Here is a 20,215-nt window from a genome sequence, read left to right on the forward strand (position 1 = left end):
CCCCGCCCCCCCACTAGATGCAAAAGAAAAGTGCTACTAATAATATGATTTTTTGATTTTTGATTTTTGATTTTTTTTTTCTTTCATTCGTATAAGTATATTTTCTAGAGAGCTCTACAAGATAATCAGATAGTGTTTAGCAAAGCACCAAGTCTTTACATTCAGTAATGGCACCATCATTTCATCCAAGAGATAGGCAACTATCAGTTGCCTTTGTATGTTTGGGCAATATGTATGTTATTTCCTTTTATCTTGTTTGTCGTGTAAAAAAGCAGGCAAGTTCAATTATTAACGATAGATTATTATTTTTTTTTTTTCCAGATGTCGATCTCCCATGGCAGAGGCTGTTTTCAGGCATAAAGTGAAAGAATTAGGCTATAGTTACTATTTCAAAACCATTGATTCATTTGGAACTACACGCTGGCATACTGGCGAGTCGCCTGATGCGAGAACGGTGCAGACGTGTAGGAAAAATGGAGTTCCAATTGAGCACCAAGCACAAGAAATAAGTCTTAAAGACTTTGACAGGTTTGATTACATACTTGCAATGGACGAGACTAATTTGCGTGATTTGAGACAAATGCAACCCATTTATAGTGATAGTATTGTTGAATTATTTGGTAAATGGAGGAGTAACAGTCAATTTAACAAGGTTGTAGGAGATCCATACTACGGTGGTATTAGTGGATTTGAATACAATTTTCAGCAACTAGGTCATTTTTCAGAGGAGTTCTTATTGCGAGAGGTTGGAACGTTGGATTAGATTAGAGTAATAGACTATCGAGCAAAGAGCGAGATAGTCTGTGAAGAGAAGAGAGTAGTGTTGTCTTCTCGCTCTGCTGGATAGTCTATAGAGAGATTAGAGAGTAGGTGTATATCGAGCAGAGGGAGATAGTGGAACAACACCGACTAGTTAGGCGTAGTAATAAAGGTATGATGGTGGAATTGGTGGAGTGATGAAGGATGTGGCGAAGGTGGTAGTACCACCAAGTTCTTTATGGTCCTTCCCCATCTTCACCATCATCTTCACCATCATCTTCACCATCATCATCATCATCAAGGTTAGATTTCCACCAGTCGTGCGTAACAAACCAAGCGCTTTCGGTTCTGACCTTTTTTTTTTTTTTTTTTTTCCTTTTCTTTCTCTCTTTTCCATTTTACAACATTGTATATCCGAGCAAATTGATACTAGGAACATTTGCTTTAGAATTATCAGTAATTGTTTTAGACCCGGTTCAGATATAGAGACAAGAGGATGAGCGCGAGGAAATTACAGCACGAGTTTGATAGGCTAAACAAGAAGATTAGTGAAGGGTTAACTGCATTTGAGGAGATTAAAGAAAAGATACAAAATTGTGAAGTACCATCTCAAAGAGACAAATTGGAGAATGATTTGAAGAAGGAATTGAAAAAGTTGCAAAGATCGAGAGATCAGTTGAAGTTATGGTTAGCAGATAGCAATATCAAGCTAGATAAGAGTCTTCTTCAAGAAAATCGGACGAAAATCGAGCAAGCAATGGATGATTTTAAAGGGTTAGAAAGACACTCGAAAATAAAACAGTTTTCGAATGAAGGTTTGGAGTTACAAAAGGAGATGCAAAAGCAGTCGAGGTTTGGTGATTTGGTGAAATTACAGGAAGCCTGTGAGTATATATCTGGCGTTATTCAACAGCTAACAAATCAAAATGATGAATTAGATCGAGAATTGGAGCAGCTATCTCAACAGCTGAAGAAGAAAAATAGCCACTCAGCACAAAATTCTATTGAGGATGTCAAGTACAAGATCGATCGAAATAATAACCATATCGATCGGTTAGAGGGAGTATTGGACAACTTGGAGAATGATAGGTTGGACCCTGCTAAAATCGATGACGTAAAGGATGATCTAGATTTCTACGTAGAAATGAACCAGGATGATGATTATGTGGAGTATGACGAATTTTATGATCAGTTAGAAGTAGGGGACGATGATGATGAGGAAGTTGAAGTTGAGGGAAGTTTAGCACAGATGGCGGCAGAATCGTTTGAGGAAGAAGAAAGGAAACGATTAGAGTTGCAGCAATTAGGCAATCAGCAACTGGAAGCTACCAGGGCTGCTCAAACGGCGTCTTCTTCGTCGGCATCAGTATCGGCATCATCATCTGCGCATCCGCACCACCCACACAATTCTAACGGAAAGTCAATACAAACCGACGCTCATGGACATGTGTCTGCTGCTGCAAGTAATGCAAACTCTACTGCCGCTACATCTGTAAAGAAGGTGAATAAGCAACAGAATGTGGTACCGGCTCCGCCGCCAACTATTAGTGGAAATACATATTCCAATGCAATAAAAGCAGCGCAAGCAGCACAAATATCGAACTCCTCGGTAGCTGCGAGTACAAATGCTAGTGCCAATGCTAGTGCCAATGCCAATGCCAATGTGTCGATAACACAAAACAATGCCCAGCAAGTTAACAGCAGCAATAGTACACCATTAGTTAGTAATAATGTGCCACTTGCTACAGCATTGGCCACTACAGGACCCTCTACAGGTAGTACTATTGCCACTACTGCTACTACTACACCAGTAAGAGTGGCACCTCCGGGCTTAGCGCATGTATCTGGCACGTCAATGAGATCACAATCGGAATCTCCGCTAGCAGCACAATCCAAAATGAGTGAGGGAGATCATTTACGGAAAAAGATTTCAAATGCGTCGCAGCTGTCTACAATTACAAACAACAATGTGCCATATTTCGGAGAAGCGATGAACAAACTAGTCAGCATCACAAATAGTAGGTTGAATGATCCGTTACCAATACAATCGATAAGCAACTTACTAGAGTCATCCTTATTGAACTGTCCCGATTCCTTTGATGCCGAAAAACCAAGACAATATACACCACGCAATGTTCACCCTTCCTTAATTGACTATCCGCAAGAGCCAATGTATGAATTGAATAGCTTACATTATATGCAAAAATTTGATGATGATTTATTATTTTTTTGCTTCTATTACGGCGAAGATGAAGGAATGGATAATTTCGCAAAATGGAATGCTGCTAGAGAATTAAAAAAACGAGGCTGGGATTTCAATATAGAGTTGAGTCAGTGGTTTTTGAAGAACGATAAAGTTAGCAATGGCACATTTAAGAGTAGAACTTCGTCATCAGCAATATTACCAAGCACTAGCGAGACTTTTGAAAATTGCGGACCTAATTCTGGTTCTGGTTCCAATTTCAATTCCAATTCCAATTCCAATTCCAATTCTGGTGGTAGTCATGAAGAAACAGAAAATGGTAAAGCTTTCAGCAAATACTTTGATGAAAAAACTTGGTTAACACGAAATTTTTACCTGAGAGTGGTTTAAACAAGTTAGTTATATAACTTGGTATTTCAAAAAAACTAGTTATGTTTAATAATTATTTTTTTTTTTCGTGTTGCTTACGTTGTAGAACATTATTCATATAATAAGAGAATAAAAATAAATTCATAACCTGTTTCAGATTAGAATTGTGAAACAGTGCAGAGCACCCAAGTGCGCGTCCCAATCTCCATCAATCAAATCCGTTGTCATTTTTATTGTCCTCTCTCTCTCTTTCTCTCCTTTTTTTTTTTTTTTACACTTCCCGCCCTGTAGAGAACCTGATTGCCCTTGACGATGAGAGGTCTTGAAAAGCCAAAAAGTATTGAGAATCCACTCTCAACTTTCTTTTTTCCCTTTTTATTTTTTTTTTTTTATTTTCTTTTACAAGTTGAATTATAAGCTTTACTAGTTACTTTCTTGTCTACATAGAGACAAGAAAGTCAACGATCCCTCCTTACTCCTTCCTTAAATGTGATAGTGTTGCTCAAGCAGAGCGAGATAGATACAGCTGTGGCAGCTAGTCTGTGATGCTCGATAGATACAGCTGTCGCAGCTAGTCTGTGCTGCTCGATAGTGTCGCCCCTTGATTAAAACTCGAAAAAAAAAAATAAAAAAAAATAAATAAGTAAGTAAACTAAAAATAACTTTTATGGGATGTGTTACATTAAACTTTCTTTCACGCCGTCATAACTAGCTGGCCTCTTATTTCCCCATCACGTCTAGGTCTAAACGTGGTCTAGAATTTCTCTTCAAAAATAAAAAAAATAAAATATACCACGGATAAGAAACGTTTCTTGACAAGAACACTTCTTTGAGGAGGATAGGCTTCAAAGAAGGGAGAAGAGCGTTTGTTTTATTTTTCACTTTATTATCTTAATTAAGTTTAAATTTTTTTTTTTTTACTTTCCCTTTCAATTTTGAACTGTTTTTTTATATAGAAGCTATCAATTCTCATGATCCTTCTTATTGTAGGAACATCCTGCTTCTTTTTTCTAGGTACGTTTATGGATTAGACGATTTTAATACATTCCTTACAATCTCACTTGTTTTTATCCATTTTCCTACTATTTCACTTATTCTCCTACTATTTCACTTGTTTTATCCACCATTCTTTCTTTATATTTGACAAAAGAGTCTATTTACCCTTTCTTTTTTTCCCATTCTTTTGTTTTGGCATAGATGAAAATAGACCCGATAAATGTATTTGAACTACGAAGGAGAGACGACACTGATGATGAGGGAGATCAAGATGATTGTGTCACCGATTGTCCTCCACTTCCTGACTGTGTATGTGAGAATGAGAACGAGCAGTGTATGCAAATAGCGCAAACTTGTCAGAAATGTGCTTATAATCAATGCACCAAGATCCCATCAACCAACAAACTAAATACCGGTGGTGTTGTAGGAGGTGCAATTGCAGGTGTTACATTTTTTGCTCTAGTTGGATGCGTTTTATACTATTTCTTGGTTTATAAGAAGAAACATCCAGTCATGTTGGACGACGAATATGACTATTATCATGATGAAGGAGATGATTCTGATGAATACAGAGAGAACTCGGGAGTTGGAAATGAACAAATAAGTGAATACGCGTTAAAAAGACTAGACTCAAATGGCATGGATGCCCACGGTGGCATATCAGGAGCAGACCTGGGAAGTGCCAGCGGAGCTAGTTCTAATGAACCCGGAAGCAGAAAAGGCGTAGCACACATCAACGATTCTTCTTCACCAAATAGCCCAAACAATATCGGCAACGGTGATGCTGTTTTCACTGGCGGAAATCTACATCAAAATCACAACGGCGGCGGAGGCGGCAGCGGCAGCGGCCACAACATTGCGGGAGGAGCTCCAGGGCTAGCTTATTTTGAAAAACCGCCACTGAAAAAGGGATTTGCAAATAATTCCAAAAGGACAATGAGACGGGTATCGTCATATGAATCATTTATGAGGCCGAATGTAGGTAAGCTGAGATTGAAGCAACAACATCAACAACAATTGATCAAGCAGCAGAGGCAAGCAAGACAACGGAAGATTATTGAACAGGCTAATTTTCAGCATCAACAACAGCAACAACAGCAACAACAACAACAACTTCAGGGACAGCAAAATCTAGCAAATTTACAAATAGATCCATTAAGCATGAGCGAAATCTATATGCTATCTTCAAGCAGAAATTCAGTTGCCACTTCTTTTTCCAATGCATCAAATATATTACCAATTGCATATATCCCCGGAGTTACAGTGCGGCCCACCAAGAATAACACGAGATCTATATATTCCTTTGATACAGATTCAACGTTTTCTGATATGAATACCATTGAAAATGCAAGTATAATTGGAGATGTAGCGCTGTCCAATAATGGTGGAGTTATTACCCGAAATAGTTCGCATGGAGGAGCCAACACGCGACAACAAACAAGCCAGCAAAACAAAATACCAGGCACTATGACTGCGATCAAAGCGCAGCCTAGATTGGTTAATGTTGACCGGATCGATGAAGAGGAGGAAGATGATGATGATGATGATGATGATGATGATGATGATGATGATGACGAGGACGAGGACGAGGACAATGACGAGGAAAATGCCGGTGGAAATTATTATGGAGTAGAAAGCGGGCGTAATTTGAGGAGGAACACAACAAATGACAGCTATGATAGTGATGTTGATTCTGACATTGGACAAATTGTTCGTGCAACCTCGGTTAGAAAAGCAAATACAAAACAGAGTAAATTGATGCAAACTGAACTTGCGCCGTTTCTGGGAGTTAGCGAAGTTCTTATGGATACGCATTTGAATTTGAATGATAGTGTGTCTTTTGAAAATAGTCCATGTTTAAGTGGAAGCTTAGATTATCTGCCGATTGAATTGGTTCATTTCAACAGTAATACAAATACCAATATTAGTGGTTGTAACACCGATAAGGACAATGGGTCTAGTATTGGTTCATTTTTATTTGATGTTGAGTACAATGAGGATCCTATTAGGACCCCTCCCATATCAAGTAGATTTGACAATGAGGATCCTATTAGGACCCCTCCCATATCAAGTAGGTTTGACAATTCGAATCTGAAAGGAAGCCCATTTGCTGATCCGACAAATTAGAGAAGTGAAGGGAAAAAAATAAATATAAGATGATTAACTTATGACAAAAGATGTATTTATATACTGCTATGCTGTACTCTACTTTGTTCTGCTGTACTCTACTTTGTTCTGCTGTACTCTGCTACGCACCACTCTGCTATGGTCTAATCTACTCTGTACCACTCTGCTATCCTGTGCTGCTATGATCTTATATTCCATAGAAGTACTACAGTTGAAATTTGATGAAGCCTAAAAAATAATAAGCAGGGGAAAAAAAAAAGAAACGATGAATAAAAGCATTTCCGTTGCTTGTGCGTTATCGGGGTCATTATTATTGCGAAAGTCCCAAATTAATGTATGCTCGTTTATGAATAGTTTATTTTTTTAATACTAGAACGACACTATCGAGCAGAGCGAGATAGTGGAGCTGCTACCACTATAGTATAGGGGATGGTGGTAAAGCTGCTACCACTATAGTATAGAGGGTGGTGGTAGATGAATTTAGTAGAGGGATGTAGTAGCAACACTAGCGACACTATCTTGTCTTTGCTCGATAGTGTTGAGTCAAACTCCTTTTTTTTTTATGTCAATTGGGTTATTACATACAGATTAAACTTAATGACTAAAATCTTACATATATTGCATTAATCGATTCAACACAATAAGTTCAGCATACTTCAACATACTTCAACATAATTTAGTTCTTACATTGTTGGATTTTTCAATGTTTTATATTGAAAGAACAAGCTGGAAAAAAAAATTATTAAATTAAAAGAAAACGAAAAGAAAATTAAATTAGTAAGGGAGCAAATAAAAATTATTAGAATGAAAAATAAAAAGACTATCTCATCTTTTTCTTTTTTTTCATCTTTTCTTCTTTCCATCTTGTCTTTTGAATATTCTCTTTTTCTTCCCACGTTTTTATACTTAGAGGGTTGAATTGAATTGAATTGAATTAAATAGGCTCTTTTTTTTTTTTACCCCCCGTTTTAGATAGATTTAAACAGGTTTAGTTAGAAGAGTAAATTTACAATGGCGCCATCTATTGATGAATTATCAGTTAGCACTATTAGAGGTTTGTCTGTTGATGCTGTGAATGCGGCACAATCTGGTCATCCCGGGGCTCCCTTAGGATTGGCACCAGCAGCTCATGCCGTATGGAGAAAGATGAGATTCAACCCTTCAGATCCAAAGTGGTTTAACAGAGATAGATTTGTCTTATCCAATGGTCATGCATGTGCCTTGTTGTATTCATTATTGGTTTTATACAAGTACGAGTTAACAGTAGAAGATTTGAAGCAATTTAGACAATTGCACTCCAAGACTCCAGGTCACCCAGAAAGACTCGATACTCCAGGCGTCGAAGTTACAACTGGTCCCTTGGGTCAGGGTATTTCAAATGCTGTTGGTATGGCAATTGCTCAAAAACAATTTGCTGCTACGTATAACAAGCCGGATTTCCCAATTTCCGACTCTAAGGTGTTTTGTTTCCTTGGTGACGGTTGTTTGATGGAGGGTGTTTCTTCAGAAGCTTCGTCACTCGCTGGTCATTTGCAATTGGATAACTTGATTGCATTTTGGGATGATAATAGAATTTCAATTGATGGTGATACTGCTTGTGCATTCACCGAAAATGTTCCTGAGAGATACAAGGCTTATGGATGGCACATTTTAGAAGTTCAAGATGCTAATACCGATATTCAAGCTATTTCCGATGCTGTTGATGAAGCTCTTAAGATCAAGAACAAGCCAGTTTTGATTAGATTGGTAACTACAATTGGTTACGGTTCATTGGCTCAAGGTACTCATGGTGTTCATGGTGCTCCATTGAAGGCAGACGATTTAAAACAATTGAAAAGATCATGGGGTTTTGATGAAAATTCAAACTTTTACATCCCCAATGAGGTTAGCGATTACTTTGCTGAAAAAGTTGAGTCAAACAAAAAGGAACAGCAAGCTTGGGAAAAATTATTCTCAGAATATAAAGAAAAGTATCCAAAGGAAGGTGCTGAAGTTCAAAGAAGATTGGAAGGTAAATTCCCAGAGGGATGGAAAGACAATATTCCTAGTTTCACTGCCAAGGACAAAGCTATCGCTACCAGAAAATTATCGGAAGGTGTTTTGGACTATTTATATGGTGTTATTCCAGAATTGATTGGAGGTTCTGCCGACTTGACTGGTTCCAACTTGACTAGACCAGAAGCATCTACTGATTTCCAACCTCCTTCAACAGGTTTGGGTAACTACAGTGGTAGATACATTAGATATGGTGTTAGAGAACACGGAATGGGTGCTATCATGAACGGTATCGATACGTTTGGTGCCCACTACAGAACCTATGGTGGTACCTTTTTGAACTTTGTTTCATATGCAGCCGGTGCTTTGAGATTATCAGCATTGTCTCATCAGGGTGTCATTTGGGTTGCTACACATGATTCTATTGGTTTAGGTGAAGATGGTCCAACACATCAACCTATTGAAACTTTAGCTCACTTTAGAGCTATTCCAAATTTGTCAGTTTGGAGACCCGCTGATGGTAACGAAGTTTCTGCTGCTTATATTGCCGCAATCGAAGGTACTGACCATCCATCAGTTCTTGCGTTAACCAGACAAAACTTGCCACAATTGGAACACTCCAGTATTGAAAATGCTTTGAAAGGTGGATACTCTATATGGCCAGCTGAAAAACCTGATCTTATTATTGTTTCATCTGGTTCTGAAGTTTCAACCTCAATTGATGCAGCCAAATTGTTAGCTGAAAAGAAGGTTTCTGTTGCAGTTGTTTCAATTGTTGATTTCTTCACATTTGATAAACAACCTTTGGAGTACAGATTGAAGCTTTTACCAGATGGTGTACCAATTTTATCTGTTGAAGTCTTGTCAACATTTGGATGGTCCAAATACTCTCACGAACAATTTGGATTAAACAGATTTGGTGCTTCCGGTAAAGCTGCTGATTTATTCAAATTCTTTGAGTTTACACCCGAGGGAATTGCAAAGAGAGCTGAAAAAACTATTGAATTTTACAAAGGCAAAAAGGTTCTTTCACCTTTACACTCTGCCTTTGAAGAGTTGAAATAAGGAAAAAAGAGAAGAAACGAAATGGAAAAGAAAATATCAATTGTTTAGTTTTATTTGAATGGATGATAATTTATATATATATATATATATACAATTCTAATAGCTCTTTTCATTCTTCATTTATTCTATTTCATCTTGTTTTTCACTTTACTTTTTTTATTTTTTGTTCAAAATAATACCGCTTATCAACACTTGATCACTTTTTTCATTACTTACTTGTATCGAGTACGTATCTACCTATAGTCTTACCCTCTTCCATCAATTTGAAAACACTTTCCAATTCACTTAAACCAACAATCTTGATTGGACATTTAACCAAACCTCTTGCAAAAAAGTCAATAGCCTCATTGGTATCCCAATTGTTACCAACGTAGGAGCCCTTAACGGAGATTTGTCTGCAAACAGTTTCTAAAATTGGCAAGCATACCTTAGAATCAGCTGGTAATCCAATAAGGACAACAGTACCACGATTCCTAACAAAATCAACACTTTGTTGAATAGCAGCTTCTGAAGTGGAAACATTCAATGCTGCATGTGCACCACCATCGGTGATTCTGTGAATTTCCTTAGCAATGTCTTGACATTTTCTGAAATCAATAAATTCCTCGGCACCCAAATTCTTAACAAAGTCACCTCTTTCGTCTCCTCCGTCAATTGCTATTACTCTCAATCCAAGAGCTCGAGCATATTGGACAGCCAACGAGCCCAAACCACCAGCGGCACCAGATATAACTACCCACTGACCAGGTTTTGCTCCTGAAGTCTTAAGTCCCTTGTATACTGTGATACCAGCACACAAAATAGGACCTACCGAAGACAAATCAATGTCTGCCGGTAACTTTGTCGCTTGGAAAGCATCAACTGTTCCGTATTGTTGGAAAGTTCCATCAGTTTGGAATCCACTCAATATAAGTTTACCACATGCTGGCTCTTCTCCTTGTTGGCAGTTTTCACAACTCAAACATGCCTTGTTGATCAATTTTATACCGGCAAGATCGCCAACTTTCCATTGATCGGGCGAGACATTCGCACCTACTGCTGCTACAACACCTGCACCTTCGTGACCACAAACAAGTGGTAGTTTCAATGGCACTGCTGGCCAATCATTCTTCCAAGTATGTAAATCGGAATGACAAACTCCCGAATACTTAATATTGACTAGAATTTCGTTTGCTTGTGGTTTTGGAACGGCAATGTCCTTGTATAATAAGGGACCATTGCAAGTTTCAAACACAATGGCTTTTTGAGTTTCGGGGATTGTTGGAGCTGACATTTTACCAAGTTATATTTGCAATCAAAGGTATCACCATTTCTCAGGAAATTTGGCAAGCATAAATAATGAGTTATTTATATATCCGTAAGATACTCGTAATAATTGTGAGGGTGGGGGCGGGGGCGGGAACCTGCTTCGCTCCCAACACCACCATGGTACCAATAATAAAATAAATAAAAAACGAAAAGAAAAGAAAATAAGAAAAAAAAAGAACCACACACTATTCAAAGTAAAGCTATTAAGAACCCGCTTAATAGCTTTTACTTTCAATTCTTATTTGAAGCTTGACAATTGGATCTGACGATTTTTTTGACTCCCCTTATTTGATATAACTTGTTATAATATTTTAGCCGCTTAAAAACAAAAAAAAAAAGGGTAGCGGAACTTTGTAGCGGAATTATTTTTAAGCGGCTCTGTAAATAAACTCAAAGATTAATAGGTGTATTTTATCTGTCGAAAAACTCGGGGGTGACACTATCAATAACGCTATCGAGCGACACTATTGAGTGACACTATCAATAACACTATCGAGCATAGCGAGATAGTGGAGCAGCATTGACTAGTAACACTATTGAGTGACACTATAAATAACACTCGAGCATAGCGAGATAGTGGGGCAGCATTGACTAGTGTCACTATTGAGTGACACTATCTTGCTATGCTCGATAGTGGGGCAGCATTGACTAGTGACACTATTGAGTGACACTATCTCGCTATGCTCGATAGTGGGGCACCATTGACTTGCCCGTTGATTTGCTTAGATAGTGTGGCTAGTGGAGGTGTAGTTTAATTGTTGCATGTAAACTTGAAGTAAGTTCTAGTAACAAAATTTTTTTTGGTTATAAAACTAGTCTTTAAGCACGGTAATTTGTGTGAGATTTTTGCATGTCGAATGTATTTAAGGGGGCTCCACCAGGGAGCGAAGCGAGCTAGTGGAGCAGCACTAGCACCATTATCTCCACCAAGGAGCGAAGCGAGCTAGTGGAGCAACACTAGCACCACTATCTCCACTATCTCGCCCTGCTCGATAGTAGAGCAACACTTGGTAACTTATTACGACACTATCTCGCTTTACTCGATAGTGTTCCTAGTGTTGCTCGGTAGTGTCTCTAGCCACGCCTTAGAAAAACTTGTTGGGTGCGTATTTCATACGGAGAATACTCCTCCTACTTCCTACGAGCTATACGATTCAAAAAATACTTGCCTGATTTTGGTGCTTTTGTTTATTCTTATTTGTTTGTTTTTTTTCAGTGCGACTATCAAATGATTCTTATTATATAATGCGATGACATCAAACAATATGAATTACTTGACAAAGTATCAGGTACGTTTTAAGCAACGAAATTTTAGCCAGTAATACTTTTTGAATTAATAATTTGCGTTGCGATTTAATGTTCTAGTATAAACTATAATTTTTTTATTTGAAATTTTTCACACATTGCCGTAAGAACCCAGGGTGGAAACGTAATATGTCACTTTTGTCATTACCTAGAAACGGGAAAGTTGCTGTACTAGGAGCAGGAATCCTGGGGTTAACTTTTACTTATTTTTTGAGCAAATTGCGACCAGATTTGCAGTTTCTGGTATTTGATAAAGCCAACCGTGTGGGAGGATGGATGTCGCTGCCCCATTTGCATGTCAGAAATACCAATGAGTCTATATTATTGGAAAAAGGTCCACGAACTTTACGTGGAGTCAAAGATGGAAGCTTGCTAATGATTGATATATTACGGAAATTAAATTTGGAAAATCAAATTGAAGTTCTTGATAAGAATAGTAACGCTAATAAAAAATACATTACAGATGCTCAGGGGGAAATCGTTCAAGTGCCAAACTCCATATCTAGTACAATCAATTTTTTAAAACGCGTCGAGGTATTGGATTCAAAGTTGATTTCGGGATTGTTTAAAGAGCCTTTTGTAAAACCCGTTTTGAATGATGATGAAACTGTTGAGCAGTTCTTTAAGAGAAGATTAGGAAGTACAGTGCTAACAGATAATGTAATCAGTGCAATTATGCATGGTATATATGCTGGAGATGTTGGAAAACTAAGCGTCAAAAGTGTGCTACCCGACTTGAAAGATATGGAGTTGGAATCAGGGTCAATTGCAAAGCATCTTTTCAAAAAGTTGTTGCTGCTGCTGCTGCTGCTGCTGCTGAAAAGGGATAATCCTACCCAATTATCTGAGTGTTTACAAACTTACGAGCAGCTCTTGTCTCCAGAAGCAAATCTATTGTCCTTGCAAACTAAATTAAAGTCGTCATATCCTATGATTAAACTCCATGATGGAATGGAAACCTTACCTAAACATTTGGCAAAATATTTGCTTACGCAAACAAAAACAAAAATAAAGTTCAACACGTCCATTGAGCAATGTGATCCAATCACAGGTGAAATTAATGGCGACAAATTTGACCATATAAGGAGCACTATCAATGCCCATGCATTAGCCAAAGCATTACCATCAGGAAACCCGTTAGTTTCCAATTTGAATTCAATACAATATGTGAGTATCTTTTTAACTAATGTGTATACAAGAAAGCTGGTCTTAATACCAAAGAACAAACCCGGCTTTGGATTTTTGAGACCTCGACATAAAAGGGTTGCTGATAATCCACAAGCATTACTTGGAACAATCTACGACTCAGATATTGAAAACAGTGTAGAAGGGTTATTCAATGGATATAAGGCGATCCCCAATGAGAATAATAAGTTAACATTAATGATGGGAGGACATTACTATACCAACTGGAGCATTCCATCAAACAAGTTGAATATCAAAATTGTCAAGGACGTTTTGCAAGAAAAGTTGAAGGTTGACTTATCCCAATATAATATCAAGGTCATTCCTGATGACCAAAAATTGCAAGTAGATTCAATCAACGATGACGATATGGTTATGAGTTATTGTTTGCATAAAGATTGCATACCTCAATACAACATAGGCTACCAAGAAAACAAGACCAAAGCTTTAGATATTTTGGAAAAACAGCATTACAAGCTTTCGTTTGGTGGAACAGTTTTTGCTGATGGTGTTGGTGTACCTGATTGTGTCAGCAATTCCTTTAATGCTGCTTTGATGTTGAGGTGATATGTACCTATATATATATATATATGTATATATATATATATATATGGATAAAGTGAGGTGAATTTTTCACTCATACAGCGGTAGTACCTTGTCATCATCGTCTTGTCCTTTTTCATTTGCTTTTTCTTCTTTTTCTTGGGCTTTTGTTTTCGTGATCAATTTACATTCGTTGATTGCAAAATTTATAACTAACGGTTTTTCAAAAAATTCTTCTTGTTGTAAACTTCGCAATGCTAACTTTGCCGAGTCTAAATGAGCAAAGATTATAAACGCGTATCCCCTGTGTAATTTGATTGAAATAATGTCGCCAAATGCTGAGAATAGAAGATATAGGTTGTGAAATAGTAGCTTCTTATTTACTTTGTTGTTCAAATTCTTTACATATAAAGTATGCAAAGGCTTTAGATTTTGGTAATCTAATTTTACTTTCTTTGAGGGTAAAGCAGACGTTTTCTCTAATACATCTTTATCTCTCTGTCGTTTAGTTGAAGACATTGAGCAGTTTACTTTTGTTTACCTGAACCTTCTTCCTAACATCGTTTTATTTTTATCTATAAAAAAAAAAAAAAAAGATTTCTTTTATTTTTTTCCGTTTGATTATTGGCTAACCTTACCCGGCCAGAAAAAATTGAGTGTTACCCGGCAGAAAATGGAAAATGATTGTTACCCGGCAGAAGATGGAAAATGATTGTTACCCGGCAAAAAAGAAATGATTGTTAAATTTTACATGGTGAAATTGCTAGCAACTGAAGCAAGAAAAGAACTAGATGAAGAATTACTTCCTTTATGCCGATTGAATTTCACAGAGTTGTTCATTTGTACCAAATCCGATGACTCTCCGTAATAACTCGTTACTCCACTATCGAGCAAAACACTTTGTAACATAGACCACTATCGAACAAAACACTTTGTAACATGTAGACCACTATCTCGGTTTGCTCGATAGTGGAGCACAACACTTTGTAACATGTAGACCACTATCTCGCTTTGCTCGATAGTGGAGGCTTTGCTCGATAGTGGAGGCTTTGCTCGATAGTGGAGTACAACACTGACTAGCTCGATAGTGGATATTTTGATAGGAAATAATAAAAGTGCACTCACCTAGACTTTACATTATATAACTTGAGTAAGAAAAAAGAAAAGAGCATGTAGATGTACACTAATATATGTCATTCCTCTCAACTGTGTTCAAGAAAAAATATGTTTATGAGTCGATTGTTTCTCCTAATTAGTACATAATCCCATTTCTACCCCCTATTTCTCCTCCTCCCCCTCTCATATGGATAAAATGGTTATCGTGGCTTTTAAGGAGTCAGTTAAAATCTAGATTAGCTGACATCTAGATCAGCTTTAATCGTTGCTGACATCTAGATCAGCTTTAATCGTTGCTGACATCTAGATCAGCTTTAATCGTTGCTGACATCTAGATCAGCTTTAATCGTTGCTGACATCTAGATCAGCTTTAATCGTTGCTGACATCTAGATCAGCTTTAAAGTCGTTTCTGACATCTAATGAGAGTTTGAACAAACTCCATACCAATTGGCTTGCAATTGCGACATAATATGACAATACGACAATACTACACTCTTCTTTCAACAACACGTGACTTTCTTCTTTTATTCAGCAGAGAGACAAATTTCATATTGCAATAAACCTGTTTGCTCGTATTGTTGCTCAAGTTATGGTAAACTGTTATCTCTTGTCTTTTTTTCCCTTGCTTTGCTCTCTTCTTACTCTCTCTTGAAGCAATCGCATTGATTATATATATCTATATATAGATATATTTCGTGATCATAAAAAAGGTTTGTTGAATACGCCATTTTTCCAAAAAGTTGGCTTGTGGCTAAGCAAATTTAAAAGGACTCTCACAGAAACTGATACAACCCATCATTCTCTTGATTTATCACATCATAGAATATATAGAGGTATTACAATAGAACACTACAAGAGAGTGAGAAGTATTACAATAGAACACTACAAGAGAGTGAGAAGTATTACAATAGAACACTACAAGAGAGTGAGAAGTATTACAATAGAACACTACAAGAGAGTGAGAAGTATTACAATAGAACACTACAAGAGAGTGAGAAGTATTACAATAGAACACTACAAGAGAGTGAGATAGTATTACAAGACTGAGATAGTATTACAAGACTGAGATAGTATTACAAGACTGAGATAGTACAAGACTGAGATAGTACAAGACTGAGATAGTACAAGACTGAGATAGTACAAGACTGAGATAGTACAAGACTGAGATAGTACAAGACTGATTATTATGACAGAGGAGCCTCAGCTTAGTGCCTCGTTGCTTAGGTTAAAGTTATTGGATGCTTTGAGAAGTGGAGACACCCTGAAAATCGATGCTATTATAAACGAGTTGAATACTGCCAAGGCCACTATTCATAACAAGGACTTGATACAATTGAAAGAAACGATTTTACACTATGCTGTACAAGTTGCAACTTTGGGTACATTACAATACTTGATTCGAAATTCAGACAAGTTTGGGTTAGATATAAATGCCCAAGATCCTCAGGGAAACACTCCATTGCATTTGGCAGCGATGGCGTCGAGACAGGATATAGTCAAGTACCTCTTATCGTTGAGCAACATTAATGATACAATTGTCAATTTGGATAAGAAGCAACCAGTCGAAGTAGCCAAGGATTTGAATATTGCCCAATTAATGCAATTCGAAAGAGCTAAATTTGTTGAAAAAGCCGCTAGCGACTTGAGAACCTTTTTCAGTAATAGAGATTTTAACAATTTGGAGCAATTATTGGTATTGAATCCAAGAGCATCTGAACTATTGGATATAAACGGAGCTGATCCTGAAACCGGTAATACCGTATTGCACGAATTTATCAAAAAATCAGATTTGCAAATGTGTGATTGGATTTTACGGCATGGGGGTGACCCGTTCAAAAGAGACAAGCGCGGGAAATTGCCAATCGATTTGGTCAATCCGAAAGATGAGCAATTGAAAAAACTCATTAAAGCAGCCTCTAAAGATCAAACAATAATGGATCCAGTTGCCACTACAAATGCCGCAATAAAGACTGGGAACGCCCCAGTATACAAGGGTTATTTACGCAAGTGGACTAATATTGCGTCAGGATACAAACTCAGATATTTTGTATTGGACAAGAACGGAATCTTATCGTACTACACTAATCAAGATGACACTACTAATGCTTGCCGTGGATCTTTGAATCTTGGTTATTCAACATTGCATTTGGACTCTTCAGAAAAGATGAAATTTGAAATATATGGCAAGAATGGGCTCAGATGGCATTTAAAAGCTAACCATCCAATTGAAACTAATAGGTGGGTTTGGACGTTACAAAACGCAATTACAATTGCAAAGGATAACATCAAAAAGAAAAACCAGCTGAAAACTGGAGTAGGCAACAACAACAACAACAACAGCAACAATAATAATGAAAAACATTCCTATGAAGAAGGTAGAGATGCTAATTCTGCTGAAGACGACGAGTCTATTGGAAAAAGAAGGCACCGTCTCAAGATTCCAGGGAGAAGAAAGCACAAACGTAACGCTAGTAGTATTTCTGGAACGTCAGTTGAAGGTACCCCTAACAACTTATCTCGATCATCAACAATAAAAAGTACCACGAATGAGCTGACAGATAATGCAGTAGTGACTGGTGCTGGTGCTGGTGCTGGTGCTGGTGGTACTGCTACTCCTCGGTACTCTATGAGCAATGACCATGATTTACAGGACTCTGATAATGAAAACTTTGACTATGATGCTGACGAGTTAGAAGCAGAGGATGATGAGAGCGACACGGACTCGTCAATTAATACAAGTCAACTAAACGATGACATTGCAGCAACAAAGAGATCTTTGCAAGTTGAGTTATCTTCGTTGTTAGAATTGTTTAGTCAAATCATGAGTAGCGACATTTTTGAGCCAAACTCAAAACAAGCGGAAATTTGCATTGTTGGAAATAACACTATAAAGGCTGTTAATAATTTGTTGGCAAAATATACCACAAATATTGAGACTAGAGATAACAAATTGAGAAAAAATTTGGATAGACAATTAGAAGTTAATCAATTATGGGAAAGATCTATTAGACAACTAGAAAGAGAGATTCAAAATAGAGAGGATAAATTGGCTGTTTTTCAAGGGCAGAGAAAGCAATTGAGAAAGTACTTTTCAAATGCTCCTGCTGCTGTGAGGTCTAGTGGAACCACCACACCTGCTATAGACACCAAATTGTTGAACAACAATAGCAAGAATAGCAATCCTGCCGCTGCCTCAAAGGATGAGGTTTTGGGTGAGGAGCCAAGTAGAGATCAAATACAACAAGTGGATTGCAAATTGAACGATATTGATCAAAAGAATCCTGTAATTAATTTTCAAGATTCCGCTATTCCTAATAATTTGATTGGAGAACTTTTGGGTGATGATTCTGAAGACGAATTCTTTGATGCCGATGAATTCGAGGACGAAGAAGAAAAAGAGGAGAAGAGTGAGGAGAATGATGTACCTGTGGGAGAACATGATCCAATATCTACCAATACTGGAAATCAATACCAAGACGAAAAGGCACCTTCAACTTTTGTTGATGACGAAGGGGATTTGAGCCAAGAAGTATCTGGTCAGAGCGCACCAGTGGAAAAACTGTCTGTTGATGCAGGCGAGGCCTCACCATTCCCATTATTACAACAACAACAACAACAACAACAACAACAACAACAACAACAGCAACAACAACAACAACAGCAACAACAACAACAAAATGCCCAAAATAACGAATCTATTGCCTCTGAGAAAGAATCACAAGGTGCTGTAGATCAAAATGTAGCATCAAAAGCCCCAGGCGCAGACTCCACAACGAAAGAAATACACAATGGACTCAACTCTGTCCAGGGCAAAATTCAAGATCAACTAGTAGCTGAGGGTTCCTACTTGGGATATGAAAATCCACCTCGAACAAAGCTATCAATGGATGAGGACAATAGACCTAAGATTGGATTGTGGGGAATCTTAAAGTCCATGATTGGTAAAGATATGACAAGAATGACATTACCAGTTTCATTTAATGAACCAACTTCGTTGTTGCAAAGATTGGCAGAGGATATTGAATACAATGATTTATTAAACATTGCAGCTAGTTTTGATGATTCAACATTGAGATTGATTTATGTTGCTACTTTTGCAGCTACCGAGTATTCTTCAACAATCAACAGAATCGCCAAACCATTCAATCCGTTATTAGGTGAGACGTTTGAGTATTCTAGACCGGATCAAAACTATAGATTGTTTGTTGAGCAAGTAAGTCATCATCCACCAATTAGTGCTTGTCATGCCACCTCACCAAAATGGGACTACTATGGTGAGAACGCAGTGGACTCAAAATTTTCAGGAAGGTCTTTTGACTTTAAGCATTTGGGTAAAATGTTTTGTGTAATCCGTCCCGACAAACCGATTAGAGACAAGAAAGGGAATATGGTGGATGAAGAGTTGTATAGTTGGAAAAAGGTTAATACAGCAGTTGTGGGTATTATGATTGGTAATCCCACTGTGGACAACTATGGTAAGATGGTTGTGGAAAACCATACCACTGGCGATACAATAATTGTTGATATGAAACAAAGAGGATGGAGAGCTTCATCGGCGTATCAATTATCGGGACAGGCATTGGATGCAAATGGAACGCCGCAATGGGCTCTTGGAGGTCACTGGAACTCGAAAATTTTTGCCAAAAAGATAACTAAAGAGTACCTAGAAGGTAATGCTCATAGAAAGATGTCCATCTTGGAAGATCCAGCCAAGACTGCAGCTGCAAGCACTGATCCATATTCCGGATTGAAATTCTTGGTTTGGCAAGTCACGCCAAGACCCAAGGTGCCTTTCAATTTAACACAATTTGCAGTGACGTTGAATGGACTTGATGATAATTTGAAGCCATGGATAGCGCCAACTGATACGAGATTAAGACCCGATCAAAGAGATATGGAAGAAGGTAATTATGATCGGGCAGCTGATGAGAAGCATAGAGTTGAAGTTAAGCAAAGACAAGCTAGAAAAAGAAGAGATGAGACTGGGGAAGTATACACTCCAAACTGGTTTGTGAAAAAGAAGCACCATATTACAGGTGATGCTTATTGGAATTATAATGGGCAGTATTGGCCCAAGAGGAAGAATCATGAATTGGCTAACTGTGGAGACATATTTTAGACACCAAAAGTTCTTATCTTTTTTTCTTATTATTCTCGTTTATATTTTTTTCAATTTTTACTAAATATATTTGTTATAGTATAGATATCAAAGTATACATATAGATACCATTTACGAAGCAACT

General features: G+C 37.6%; 7 protein-coding genes across 7 annotated transcripts; 6 read left to right on the forward strand and 1 right to left on the reverse strand. All coding sequences in view use genetic code 12, as the record gives it.

Annotated features, from left to right (window-relative positions):
• Positions 1 to 167: 167 nt before the first annotated feature.
• On the forward strand, positions 168 to 763 carry LTP1 (tyrosine protein phosphatase; the record flags this gene model as incomplete). Its single annotated transcript, XM_049326029.1, has 2 exons — positions 168 to 232; positions 322 to 763. 2 exons carry the CDS (start codon positions 168 to 170, stop codon positions 761 to 763), a joined length of 507 nt encoding a protein of 168 aa, XP_049178441.1.
• Positions 764 to 1,255: 492 nt separating this feature from the next.
• NOT5 (CCR4-NOT core subunit) lies at positions 1,256 to 3,352 on the forward strand (the record flags this gene model as incomplete). Its single annotated transcript, XM_049326030.1, has 1 exon — positions 1,256 to 3,352. The coding sequence occupies one exon, from the start codon at positions 1,256 to 1,258 to the stop codon at positions 3,350 to 3,352; it is 2,097 nt and encodes a 698-aa protein (XP_049178442.1).
• Positions 3,353 to 4,528: 1,176 nt separating this feature from the next.
• OPY2 (Opy2p) lies at positions 4,529 to 6,454 on the forward strand (the record flags this gene model as incomplete). The annotated part of the gene is made up of 1 exon (XM_049326031.1): positions 4,529 to 6,454. The coding sequence occupies one exon, from the start codon at positions 4,529 to 4,531 to the stop codon at positions 6,452 to 6,454; it is 1,926 nt and encodes a 641-aa protein (XP_049178443.1).
• Positions 6,455 to 7,465: 1,011 nt separating this feature from the next.
• Positions 7,466 to 9,514, forward strand: TKL1 (transketolase; the record flags this gene model as incomplete). Its single annotated transcript, XM_049326032.1, has 1 exon — positions 7,466 to 9,514. The coding sequence occupies one exon, from the start codon at positions 7,466 to 7,468 to the stop codon at positions 9,512 to 9,514; it is 2,049 nt and encodes a 682-aa protein (XP_049178444.1).
• A 208-nt stretch (positions 9,515 to 9,722) lies between these two features.
• ADH2 (alcohol dehydrogenase) lies at positions 9,723 to 10,787 on the reverse strand (the record flags this gene model as incomplete). The annotated part of the gene is made up of 1 exon (XM_049326033.1): positions 9,723 to 10,787. The coding sequence occupies one exon, from the start codon at positions 10,785 to 10,787 to the stop codon at positions 9,723 to 9,725; it is 1,065 nt and encodes a 354-aa protein (XP_049178445.1).
• A 1,469-nt stretch (positions 10,788 to 12,256) lies between these two features.
• On the forward strand, positions 12,257 to 13,879 carry HEM14 (oxygen-dependent protoporphyrinogen oxidase; the record flags this gene model as incomplete). Its single annotated transcript, XM_049326034.1, has 1 exon — positions 12,257 to 13,879. The coding sequence occupies one exon, from the start codon at positions 12,257 to 12,259 to the stop codon at positions 13,877 to 13,879; it is 1,623 nt and encodes a 540-aa protein (XP_049178446.1).
• Positions 13,880 to 16,158: 2,279 nt separating this feature from the next.
• KGF56_004581 (oxysterol-binding protein related protein) lies at positions 16,159 to 20,091 on the forward strand (the record flags this gene model as incomplete). Its single annotated transcript, XM_049326035.1, has 1 exon — positions 16,159 to 20,091. One exon carries the CDS (start codon positions 16,159 to 16,161, stop codon positions 20,089 to 20,091), a length of 3,933 nt encoding a protein of 1,310 aa, XP_049178447.1.
• Positions 20,092 to 20,215: the final 124 nt, after the last annotated feature.

The sequence above is a fragment of the Candida oxycetoniae genome, assembly GCF_023343755.2.
Source record: "Candida oxycetoniae strain CBS 10844 chromosome Unknown scaffold12, whole genome shotgun sequence".
Taxonomy (NCBI): domain Eukaryota; kingdom Fungi; phylum Ascomycota; class Pichiomycetes; order Serinales; family Debaryomycetaceae; genus Lodderomyces; species Lodderomyces oxycetoniae.